The 12,416-nt window shown below is 38.7% G+C and overlaps 1 protein-coding gene across 1 annotated transcript in view; it reads right to left on the bottom strand.

Annotated features, from left to right (window-relative positions):
• MFSD14B (major facilitator superfamily domain containing 14B) overlaps window positions 1-12,416 on the bottom strand; it is a gene marked incomplete at its 3' end in the record, with an annotated part of 78,858 nt that overhangs the window by 40,123 nt on the left and 26,319 nt on the right. The window contains exon 2 of the mRNA XM_079706463.1: window positions 4,932-5,027. Coding sequence (XP_079562589.1) covers window positions 4,932-5,027 — 96 coding nt within the window. The remainder of the gene's footprint in view (window positions 1-4,931; window positions 5,028-12,416) is intronic.

The raw sequence follows: 12,416 nt of genomic DNA, 5'->3' as shown, positions 1-12,416 counted from the left end.
GAGCCTGGCTTGTTGGAGGGTAAATTGATTCAACCACTCCGGAAAACTTTTGGCAGTATATACCTAAATTGAACAAAACCCTGAAATTTTTCTCCTAGGTATGTATTACAAGAAACAAGAAAAAATGTTTACACCTTAACTGATAAGACATATACAAGAAATATCACAAAAGCAGTATTTGTAATAGGCAAACACAGTAAACCCAAATGTCCACCAACGATAGAATGGATTTCAGAGATTTGCTAAAAGGATTCACAGGACTCAGAAACTGTTATACTCACAGTTACAATTATAGCAAAAGGATATAGCTCAGAACTGCAAACTCACTATTCTTGCCTGAAGTTCAGTAGCTTAATAAATAAATGCTTCTCAGTTTGTTGTGTGCCTTTGAATTCCAGAGCACTGAAATGGTTGTTTTTGACTGTTTTGTCCAGCTTTATTAGGACAGAATTTGTTTTGACCTCCTGTCATATCAAAAGTCTGACAGTAATTTTGGGGGGGAAAAAAAAAAAGAACTTGGCTTCCAAGACCTGTGAAACATTATGAAGTATAATGAGAGTCCCAAAAGAGAAGGAGAGAAACGGGAGCTAAAATAATTAAAAAATATAATGGCCAAAAACTTCCCAAATTTGATAAAAAATATTAATCTACAGACCCCGGAAGCCAAACAAACCCCAAGTAAAAGTAACACAAAAAGGGAATTCCCTGTCAGTCCAGTGGTTAGGACTCTGAGCATTCATTGCCGAGGGCGCAAGTTCAATCCCTGGTCAGGGAACTAAGATCCCACAAACTGCGGGGCATGGCCAAAAAAAATGTAACACAGAAAGATCCACACCTAGACACATTATAGCATAGTCAAAGTGCTGAAAGACAAAGAGAAAATCTCTAAAGCGGCAAAGAAAGGAAATGAATTACCACTTACAGCAGGGACTGACAGACTTATTCCATAAAGGAACATACAGTACATAGTAAATATTTCAGGTAAGGTTGTCTGTGGTGCAACTACTCAACTCTGCCATTGTAGAACAAAAGCTGTCACATTCAATGGGCATTGTCATGGTCCAACAAAATTTTACATTTGAATTTCATATAATTGTCATGTGTCACCACATACCTTCTTTTGATATTTTCCAACCTTTTAAAAGTGTAAAAAACATTCTTAGTACACAGACCACATAAAAACACACAGTAGGCCAGATTAGGCCTGTGGACCATAGTTTGCAGACCCCTGACATCAAGTGAACAATAATAACTTATTAACAGCTGACTTCCTGTCAGATACAATGGATGCCAGACAATATAATGATATATTAAATGCTGAAAAATCTATGAAAAAAACAGAATGCACACTAAATATTTTATATGCCAAATTTTAAGCGGAAGAGACCCACCAACAGTTTCCTTGTATTTCCATGTCACCTCTTCTTATAACTGTATTAATTAGGTAAGTTGGAAATCAGCATTGTTCTTTTTTAAGCATTCACACGTTTATAGATATAAAAGCATGCTACAGATTACAACATACAACACACAAAAATAGGTCAGAAATAAATACCAAACAAAGGTCACTGCGTCTAATTAACTAATACTCATGATATCATAACGGTCAGCTTGGCAAAAGAAGGCAAAGATTTAACATACTGTCATCATATATTATAGATACCTTTAGTGAATGCTACTTATTTTAATAATTACATGACACACAAGAGGGTAGGTTCTGGGTACTTTGGTCAAAACACCATTAGGAACCTGTCAAAACCATAAAAATGAGCCTGGAAAATCTTATGAATCCAGAAAGCAAACAGTGTCCATGTGACTATAGTTAGAACTTACTTCCTTTTCATGTGCAGAGCAAATCATGCCTCAAAGTGCCTGTGTACTATGCCCAAAATGCCTGACAAACAGCCCTATCCATTCCATCCACCTCAACTCCCAAGAGGAAACACTGATTAAAGCAAAGGAAGCAGAAGTGCTGGACTGTGGAGCAAATAAGGGGCTGATGAGATAGAATACATGTTTGTTAAATGAAAACATATTTTGAGAGTAAGTAAGAAGGGATAGGAAAACTGAATGCGGCAGGGAAGTGTTTAAAGAGAATTCTTTGGATTATTAGATCACCATACAGAGAGAAGATGGTATAGTAGGGAATACTGAGTCCTTGAATCTCTATCAGGATTCCAGGAAGGTGAGCTTATAAAAGAAAATCTGCAAATTGCAAAACTAAAATTCTTCACTCACAAGAATATTAAGTATATCTTTATTTAAATAAGTGTTCTATTTAAATATACCTAAAGACTTTTAAATAAATTTAATCAGATTACTTTATTTATATTAAAATGAGAGCAGGCCCTCTAAAAGGATGCACATTTTGACTAGAGGGTAGAATGTCAGGCAGGGATGTAAGACAAGAGAAAGGTCATTTTTATGTATGAAGAACTAATAGTACTACTAGAAGGTTAAGGTCACTGTGTAAGGCCAACTTTGTGGTTTTGCTTCAGTGTATTAGGGGTGGAGACCTTTCTGATGGTGCTTAATTAGCAAACTAAAGTTGTAATCTATGACATGAGACAGGCAACAAATCTCAGAGAAAATGACTAAGAAGAAGAAATTGTTCTACACTACTTCAAACAGAGGGTCCTAATGAATGCTAGGATGCAGAGATAGTCAGATTGGACAATATATGAATATGTGTGTACTGTTTTGTATCTCCAAATCCTCATCTCAAGACTGTATTTTCTTGCTTTGGAAACAGGACAGAGTGCTGCCCACTAGCTACAGCAAGGGGGAAAAAAGAGATCTTTCTTTTCAAAAAGAGGAGTGAACCAGTCCCCCCGTGTCAAAAAAGAAACAGAGTTAAACTGTGGTGTAAAATCTGGGAGAGATAGGAAAGTAAAGGACATTTAGCTTAATTTAGCAACACCAAGAGCTTAGAGAAAGAGAATAAGCACATCTACTAACTCAACAACACTTCTTCTATGACACTGTAGAGTGACGCTAGTAACTCTGTACTCCTCACATAAATGTTCTTTTTAACCAAATCTTTGCAAGAAGCAAAACTGCTCAGAAACTGCAAAGAGGCAGTAAAGCAGCATTTAAGCTGGCTTCTAAGACTGCACTGCAGGGTCTAACAGGCACACAGTAACCCTAAGAAAATTACCTGCTTTGGGCAGTAAGAAGGAAGAAGGTGCATTAATTAGTCCATTAACTTATTAATTAAATTTAAAAGGGAGCTGATAATCTGGTCTAGGGTAAAAAGGCCCCAGGATCTTAACCATCTGGAAGGAGGTTTTAGAATGTCTCACATGGTATCAAAAACACTACAGCATTCTTCATTTCAATTTGAATTCTTACCAAATGGAGAATGATTATAGGATTACTTCTATATTGAGCAATTATAGGCAACGGGTTGCATCAGAAAAATACTATTTTGAAACTCTTTGTAAGCTAAAGAAACTGTGGGGGAAAAAGTCAGAGAACTAGGGCCAAAAATTAAAAATTAATTAAAAATTATTATTATATGGGCTTCCCTGGTGGTGCAGTGGTTGAGAGTCCGCCTGCCGATGCAGGGGACACGGGTTCGTGCCCCAGTCCGGGAAGATCCCACATGCCGCGGAGCGGCTGGGTCCCTGAGCCATGGCCGCTGAGCCTACGCGTCCGGAGCCTGTGCTCCACAATGGGAGAGCCACAACAGTGAGAGGCCCGTGTACCGAAAATATGTATATATATATATATATATATATATTATTATAACAGTTTATTAAAATGAGCAGCCTGGTATGTCTATATTTACACTAAAAATATGTCTTGGAGAAGCAATAACTTGACAACACATTATGTGTGTGCCCGCAACACATACATTTGTTCAAAGAAAATACACGTTGAGCATCAACTGTGTTCCAGGCAGCCCTAGGCACTAGAGACTGTGATTCACACAGCACGCAGGATTTCATGAAACTTAAAATGGAGACCACTTATCCCCCATTAACTAATAACCAGTTACCTCCTGCAGTAAAGCATTATGAAGAAAAATGAAATGCAATGAAAAAGAATAAAATAGAGGATTAAAAACAGGCAGTTTTTTAACCTGTTCCATCCAAAATGTAATTTTAAATGTGCCAAAAGAATTAAAAACTTTAAAAAGGGTATAGCAAAGTCATATGTAAGGCTAATAGTCATCCTCTAAAGTTCTCTATTTTCTAAACCTAATTTGGGAACAAAGTTTATCTGAACCCAAAGGGATTCTCTGGTAAGGCAAAATGGTGATTGGGAAGGGTTAACCAACGATTTTTAAAAAACAATTTAAGACAAGTGAACTGTAAGGCCAATTAAAAAATACCTTTATTAAAACTAAGTGTTAAGTAGTTACTAGGCACCTAAAATCTGCACCCCAATCTTTTCTTCAGCATCTCCCTTCCCTCTAACCACACTATGTATCAAACATCCAAGTTCTTACTAAGAAATTCAATGGTTTCTACAAAGAAATGGCTGTAGGTCAGCTATCAAAAATGGAAATCGGGGCATTCTTACATTCATCACTGTCACTGTTAAACAGTACTTACCAATCTCCTATTACTATGTTCTTAAGTCAAAGGTCATTACACCCATACAAAGTAAGTTACAAACTTCAACAAAGGTTTGCAATAATTTCTTAAAGACTTCTTAAAGATTTTCCTAGATATACAGACTGTAGTTCATTCGCAGCACTCCCAAGATTCTGGGAGTGGCCCTGCTACCCAGGAATATTTAATAAGCAGGTGTTTAGTTGCAGGCGGTTCACAGTCTACACAGTGGGAACAACCCAATGGTAAACAGTCTTAAATTATTGTCAAGAGCTACTCTCAAACACATACCTAGACATATAGCTCTGGGGACATATGCTTAACAATGTCTCTGCTCTCATAAACAAGGACCGAGAGTTCAGCAATACTTACAGTTAACATTGGAGTTGTCAATAGGCCCCATGCAAAGAATTCAAGGAAGATGACAATAGCAGCATGGTGTACACTTGGTCGGCCAAAGCCTTGTAGCTAAAAAAGGAAGGAAATTATTATGAAAAATAGTAAACAGCTATAAGAAACTCATTATCCTAAAATGGTATCTAACATACACACAGACACACACAAACTGTATAAAATAAACTTAGGACCTACCTATATTATTTAAGATAAAACTTAATTCTGTGGTATCCCTGATTTCTTCATCTTCCCTAATCATGGAAGGTGCCATTGATGAGACTTTCTACTTGTCCCACCAATGCAAATCACTGGGACTTTGGTAGGAAATCAACTGCGTCTTCAAGAGACTGGAGTTCCAGGACCTGAATATTCTGTCTGAACACACTAATTATGTGTTCCTTAGCAATTTGGCCTCTCTAAGCCTAAAGTTTCCCTTGCTACATGAGAGAGGTAGGCAGGGGGTCATATGCTCAAAAGCTTCAGGGGCAGCATAGATGACTTAAAATGATAGGAGGTGGGGGAAGAACAATGAGGACTAGGTCAAATCTGAAAACACACTTTGATACCTCAAGGTGTCAAAATCCAGCTTTCTGTTTCTGTTTTGTTTGAAAACTGTGCCTATTCTGCTAGTTTTCTGCAGTTTATGACTTCTGGAGATAAAACCTAAAGTCCACTCAATTTAATGTTCTTTGACTCTGTGCCAATGGTTTTTACAAAATCAAGTGCTGTACTAGCATTTTGTAATAACTGGAAGTGAGACTTACAAAAGACTTTGCAAAATCCCCATTATTCCTAAGCTTATATTTTTAAGACTTCAAAAGGTAAAAGCACATCTGCATGGTTTAATTAGAATCTAATCATGAGGAAATGATCAAATTCAGATTGTGAGACACTCTACAAGACAACTGGCCTGGTCTCCTTAAAAATGTCAATGTCGGGGCTTCCCTGGTGGCGCAGTGGTTGAGAGTCTGCCTGCCGATGCAGGGGACACGGGTTTGTGCCCCGGGTCTGGGAAGACCCCACATGCCGCAGAGCGGCTGGGCCCGTGAGCCATGGCCGCTGGGTCTGCGCGTCTGGAGCCTGTGCTCTGCAACGGGAGAGGCCACAACAGTGAGAGGCCCGCGTACCACACACACACACACACAAAAAGTCCGTGTCATAAAAGACCAAAATAAAGGTAGGAGACTTGTACAAATTAAAGGAAACAAGAGTCATAAAAAACAAATGGGGGATTCTGAACTGGATCCTGGATAAAAAGGAGAAAAGAGGAAAAAATTTGAATATGTACTATATATTAGATAATCATTTGGCATTGAGACAGGAAGGGGGGGAGGGCACAACCTTTAAAAGAATGACACGGCACGATAAACTGGTTAGAACCAACTAGGTTCAAGATGGCAGACAAGTTGACTTCCACTAGACCTTGAGCCTCAGTATATGCTCACTGTAACATATCAGCACGCTAAATGACACACCCACAGGTGCCATAACAGTTCCAAGGCTGACCATAGAATGTCAACAAGTGGGCAATGGCCCAATTCCTGGAAATCCCCACCCCTTCCCCAAAATAGCTAGAATACTCCTCCCACTCATTAGGCTATGAAATTACCCACCCCTATAAAAACTGACAACCGCGTACCCTGGTGTCTCTCTCACCTTCTGAGATGGCCCACACTCTGTATATGGAGTGTGTTTCTCCCTGAATAAACTTTCTTTCACTTTACTATGGCTTGCTCTTGAATTCTTTCCTGTGCAAAGCCAAGAACCCACACTTGGTGGCTGTCCCAGGGACTCGCCTGAGATGGGAGGTGATCATCCTCTCACTCCCCACTATCTTTCCTGCAACAGCATTAATGTTACTGCAACTTGTTGTCAAATGATTTGGCAAAAAAAAAAAAAGGTACATATATACTTTCTAAAGCAAATGTCACAAAATTTAATTTTGTTAAATTGTTGAATTTAGATGAAGGGAATGACTATTCATTTTACTATTCTTTTTTGTAGTTTTGAAAATTTTCAAAACGGGCCAAGAAAAATTGTTATTAAAAATCCAAACTTGTAAATTTCTAGATTTTTGCAATGTCTAATAAGTAGTTTTAAATGCCACTAAATAAGACATTTGCAAAACAGAAAGCATTTTACAAAATTTAAAAGAAAAAGAACGAATTAAGTATCAAACAACTAAAAAAAAAGATCTTTAATATAACCCAACCTTCAAACCATGTTTTGAAACAGGAGGGAAGGGGGTAGAGCATAACCTTTAAAAGAATGACATAGCCTTGGATACAGCATAAACTAGTTAGAACCAACCAGGTCCAAGATGGTGGAAGATTCGACTTCCACTAGACCTTGAACCTCAGTATACACTCATTGTAGTACATTAGCATGCTAAATGACATACTCACAGGCACCATGACAGTTCTGAGGCCAATCACAAAAGGCCAAAAAGTGGGTCGTGGCCCAATTCCTGGAAATCCCTGTCACTTTCCCGAAATAGTTGGAATAATCCTCCCACTCATTAGCCTATGAAATTACCCAGCCCTTAACAACTAACCACCCCATATTTCAGGGCCTCTTGCCTTCTTAGATGGCCCACACTCTGTGGAGTGTTTCTCCCTAGGCCGCTCTGACTTTCCGAGACAACTGCATTCTGTCTATGGAATGTGTCTCTCTCTAAATAAATCCACTTCTTACCTATCACTTTGTCTCTCACTGAATTCTTTCTGTGACAAGACATAAAGAACCTGAGCATCATTAAATCCTGAGACCAGGTGTGTGACCTCAATTAAAAGACAGTGGGTTCAAATTCCAGCCTGTGGGTTCAAATCTCATCTGAGCTGTGAGGTTTAAGTTTCATCAGTTCTTTATCAATAGAATAGTGAATGGAAGTGGTAGCAACTCATCAGCCTCTGCCTGTGAGGAGACCTTCTGCATCAGTTGTTCCAGCCACTGGAGTGAGAAACTGCCATTGTAATTGTGCCAATAACATAGTAGCTTTCCATCCTAGCTCCTTCATCCTCTGCAGGGCAGCCAGAGCAACCATGTAAACGTAAATCAGATGTTCCTCCTCTGCTCCACCTTCCCTGGCTCCTACTGCACTTGGCCACACATCTAACACACCCAACTGGTCCTATACGTCCCTATTCCCTTGTTATGCTCTATTGTTTTCTAGAAGATGTCTAACAAACTTTATTCTGTTTATTGTCTATCTCCCCTGGAATGGGAATGTAAATGCCATGAAGGAAAAGGATTTTTTGTCTGTTTTGTTCAGAGATGTATCCCAAATAGCTCTTCCCTCTATATAACAAGCACTCGACAAAGTACACATGATATAAAAGAAGGAGCTCTTCTGAGACTAATGTCTTTTCTCTGGTCTTTTAAACAGCAAACCCCAGAATGTAGAAAAATATGACCCATATCCCTCAAAGAAACGGTATGGGGGTGGGGGGAGGAACCATATACTACATTAGTGTATAGATTAAAACAAATTTAAGAAATATTAACCGAAAGCAATATGTGCACTTTGGGTTTTGACTCAAACTAACTGGAAAAAAATTGAGTCAACTGTGAAATAAAATTCATATTTTATGCCAAGACAAGAAAAATTTAAACATAAAAAATTTTCTCTGCCATTTGGCGCCCCCTCTCTCCCCACTGTGGATTGTGTATGTGCATTATGCATCAACCAAACCTTCCCCGTCAGCAGAAATTTCCCCTCAACCATGAAGAACAACATTCTCCTAAGACAACTCCTTAAAGATAACATTCTTTTCTTGATAAGGTGTCACATGGCACTCAGATCTGGATTGCGTGAACTGTCAATAATATGTCATTTGATGGACAACGCTCTGTCTCAAAAAAGCTTAATATAACTGTGTCTTGACTTCTGATGGGCCAAACAGTTCTCAGAGTTTTCTGAGATGCTCTTCCCAGGTATAATCCTCAAATTTGGCTCAAAATTTTCCATTTCTTTCTTAGATCGACTGATTCATCAACACAGTCATGGAAATTTGAAAATGGAGTATTAAATGATACTCAAGACTTATACTCATTGTAATAATGGTACTGAAGTAAGATTTTTAAAAATATCCTCACACCTTAGAGTCACATGCTAATGTATTAAATTTTGAAATAAGAAGATATCTGTAATCTGTTTTAAAATCTACAGCATGAAAACAAAAGCAGAAGTGGTGGCAAAAATAAATTTTAAAAAAGTAAATGGGTTATATGCATTTACTAATAATTTCCAAATTATTTGGGTGGAAATTCTGATAGTTACCCACCCCACACTGCAAAGAAACTACTCTCAAACTGTGAGTGAATATGTCAACAAATAGCCTAACTATTCCTTTTAAATCATTCATTTTGTTTATCAAGCATCATGCACACAAGAATTAAAAACAAAACAAAACAAAAAAACCCTCTGAAAACCACTCACAGTAGAAAGCATAGGAGGGTTACCCTAATCCTCATTTGCAATTTCTGTGATTTAGTGCTTCTTTCCCAGGCAAGCTCTATTTATGGAGACCACTGGAAAAGAGATCCATGTGGCTGCAATGCTGATTAAATATAAAAACAGGTACACACTTTAGTCTGTGTGCACATATCATTATATAATTATGCTATTTTTAACACCTTGCAAAAAACAGACAACCCACCTTTTGTTCAAACATTAAAAGCTTACACCTGTCAGTGAGAAATAGTTTAAATTAACAAACATCTCTTCTAAAATGCAAACACTTTCTTTCACCTCTACATAAACTACTTTAATTGAATTATCATTCATCCCTAGCAAATACCAATGTGGCATGACAGCCGGGCCCTGGTATGGTGGGAACTTTGTGTGGGCAACTGGATATGAAATGGTGACAAAAATAAATCTGCTTTCCTTCCAATTCTTCCTAAGCTCTTGGTGGCTAGTATGCTGATGAAAAAAGTGACACAGGCTTCTCCTTTAAATTATGGGCTAATTAGAAAGTATTTATCAAAGCTTAACTGATTATTTCCAGTTGAACATTATCTAGTGCAACCTCTCTGGATCAGTTCAATGTCTCCCCTCTCCATTTTGCCTCTTTATAAATCAGTATGGAACATCCTGAGACGTTTAGAGGCAGAGGATGAAAAAAGTGTGTGATGATGTTTTTACACACTCACATTACCATCTCTCCCACAGATGATCCTGGATGACTCCTCTTCACTGCCCCCTCCAAATCTTTCTTGACACTACACTCAGAGTGATCATTCTAAAATACAAATCTTATCCTATTACTCCTGTAGAAGACTGCTAAAAATGAGCTATAGATTCCTCCCATTCCTGTACACAAAACCTTTTTACAACATGACTGTGCTGTCAGTTCCATCAAAAGGTACAGTCTATTTCTCCACTTCCCTAGATGTGGGGTGGCTTAACAACTTGATCTAACCAACAGATATCAGGTAAAGTAACAACACGGACTTCTGACATAGGCCTCCAGAGGCCTTCTAGACCGCATGAAGAAATACCATCTAGGCATAGGAGAATGAGAGCATATGAGGCCCTCCAGAGCAACCAGTGAATAGCCATTGCCAACTGCCTGATACAGGGGCAAGGCCAGTTGAGATCATCCAACTCCAATCAAGCCTGCAGATGACTAAAGAAGTATGAGTAACTCCAAAAAAACCCAGTGAAGAACCCCACACTGAGCCTAGCCCTAACTGCTAACCCAAAGAATACTTGTTTTAAGCCACTAAATTTCGGGGTAGTTCCTTATGTAGCAAATAGTAACTGATACAACTCTCCACCCCCTTGCCCTCATGATTAATTTTAAACTCTTAAGACTATTTCTGAGTCTCTTTTGTAGCTCTCCAATATCATCCTTAGTCCAAACATAACTCAATGAAAAATGTGTGAGATTACCCTTCATCACAAACATCATTTTTTACTATTTTATTTAGAAGAGTAGATTGTGTAGTCACTATATGTGTTATAGACATTTGTGATTAGAAAGAGCAACCAGGGAGTCCGCCTGCCGATGCAGAGGACACCGGTTCACGTCCCGGTCCGGGAAGGTCCCACATGCCGTGGAGCGGCTGGGCCCGTGAGCCATGGCTGATGAGCCTGCGCGTCCACAGCCTGCGCTCCGCAACGGGAGAGGCCACAACAGTGAGAGGCCCGCATACCGCATAAAAAAAAAAAAAAAAAAAAGAAAGAAAGAGCAACCACAAATGTCTGAGAAATCATTTTTTGAACGCTAGACTACAAAAAAAAAAAAAAAAAAAAACACTTCACAGTATCAGTGGTGTTTGGAAGCAGGGGAACGTGGGTGACAAATGACTTCAAATATAAGCATGTGAAACATGCTACAACATGAATGAACCTTGAGGACACTATGCTAAGTGAAATAAACCAGTCACAAAAAAACCAAATACTTTTTGATTCCACTAATATGAAGTATCTAGAGCAGTAGAATGCATAGAAACAAAAGGTACGGGACTTCCCTGGTGGCGCAGTGGTTAAGAAACCACCTGTCAATGCAGGGGACACAGGTTCAAGGCCTCGTCCAGGAAGATCCCACATGCCACGGAGAAACTAAGCCCGTGCGCCACCACTACTGAAGCCTGAGTGCCTAGAGCCTGTGCTCCGCAACAAGAGAAGCCACCGCAATGAGAAGCCCACTCACTGCAACGAAGAGTAGCCCTTGCTTGCTGCAACTAGAGAAAGCCCGCGTGCAGCAGTGAAGACCCAACGCAGCCAAAAAATAAATAAAAAATTTAAAAAACCCAAAAAACAAAAACAAAAGGTAGAATGGTGTATGCCAAAGCCACAGGCCAGGGTAGGAGGAAAGAGGAAATTGTTGTTTAATGGGTATAAGTTTGTTTTGCAAGATGAAAATGTTCTGTCGATTAACAATGCAAATATACTTAATACTTACTGAACTGTACATTTAAAATTTACCATCTTATCCATTTTTATATTATGTGTATTTTACCATAATTAAAGAAAAATGTATACATACATACATTTACATATATATGCATGTGGAATATTCGAAATCATGTAAGGGACCCCAAAAGGGCATTCTTAAATAGAAGGAAAGGAAGCCTGTGTGATTAAAGATGATGAGGCATCCGTATGGATTAAGACCTATTTCTTTCAAACATAAACTTCAAATAGAAAGAGCCAAGAGCAGTTGTAGGTCTAGACTTGTCTTTGAGCTTCCTTTCACATGTAGGGTACTCCAGGGTGCTAAATGCAGGAAGTTTTTAACTCAGTGATGATTCTCCTAGCATACTGAAAGTTAGCTTATAGGTAAATAAAAGGCATGGTCCACAGCATTCTGTTTAAAAGACCGTGTACCCGTCATAGGAAACAGTAAGCACTGATTTTATTTTTTAATATGAGGAATTAACATTGTATTGCTTAAGAAGGAAAACAACTTCTAGTCTCAGCTCTCTTAATTAAGCCTACTGTGATTCTCTCCT

This window comes from Hyperoodon ampullatus (genome assembly GCF_949752795.1).
Source record: "Hyperoodon ampullatus genome assembly, chromosome: 6".
NCBI lineage: Eukaryota > Metazoa > Chordata > Mammalia > Artiodactyla > Ziphiidae > Hyperoodon > Hyperoodon ampullatus.
Note: the sequence above shows the minus strand (reverse complement) of the source record. Positions and strands in the feature narration are given on the sequence as shown.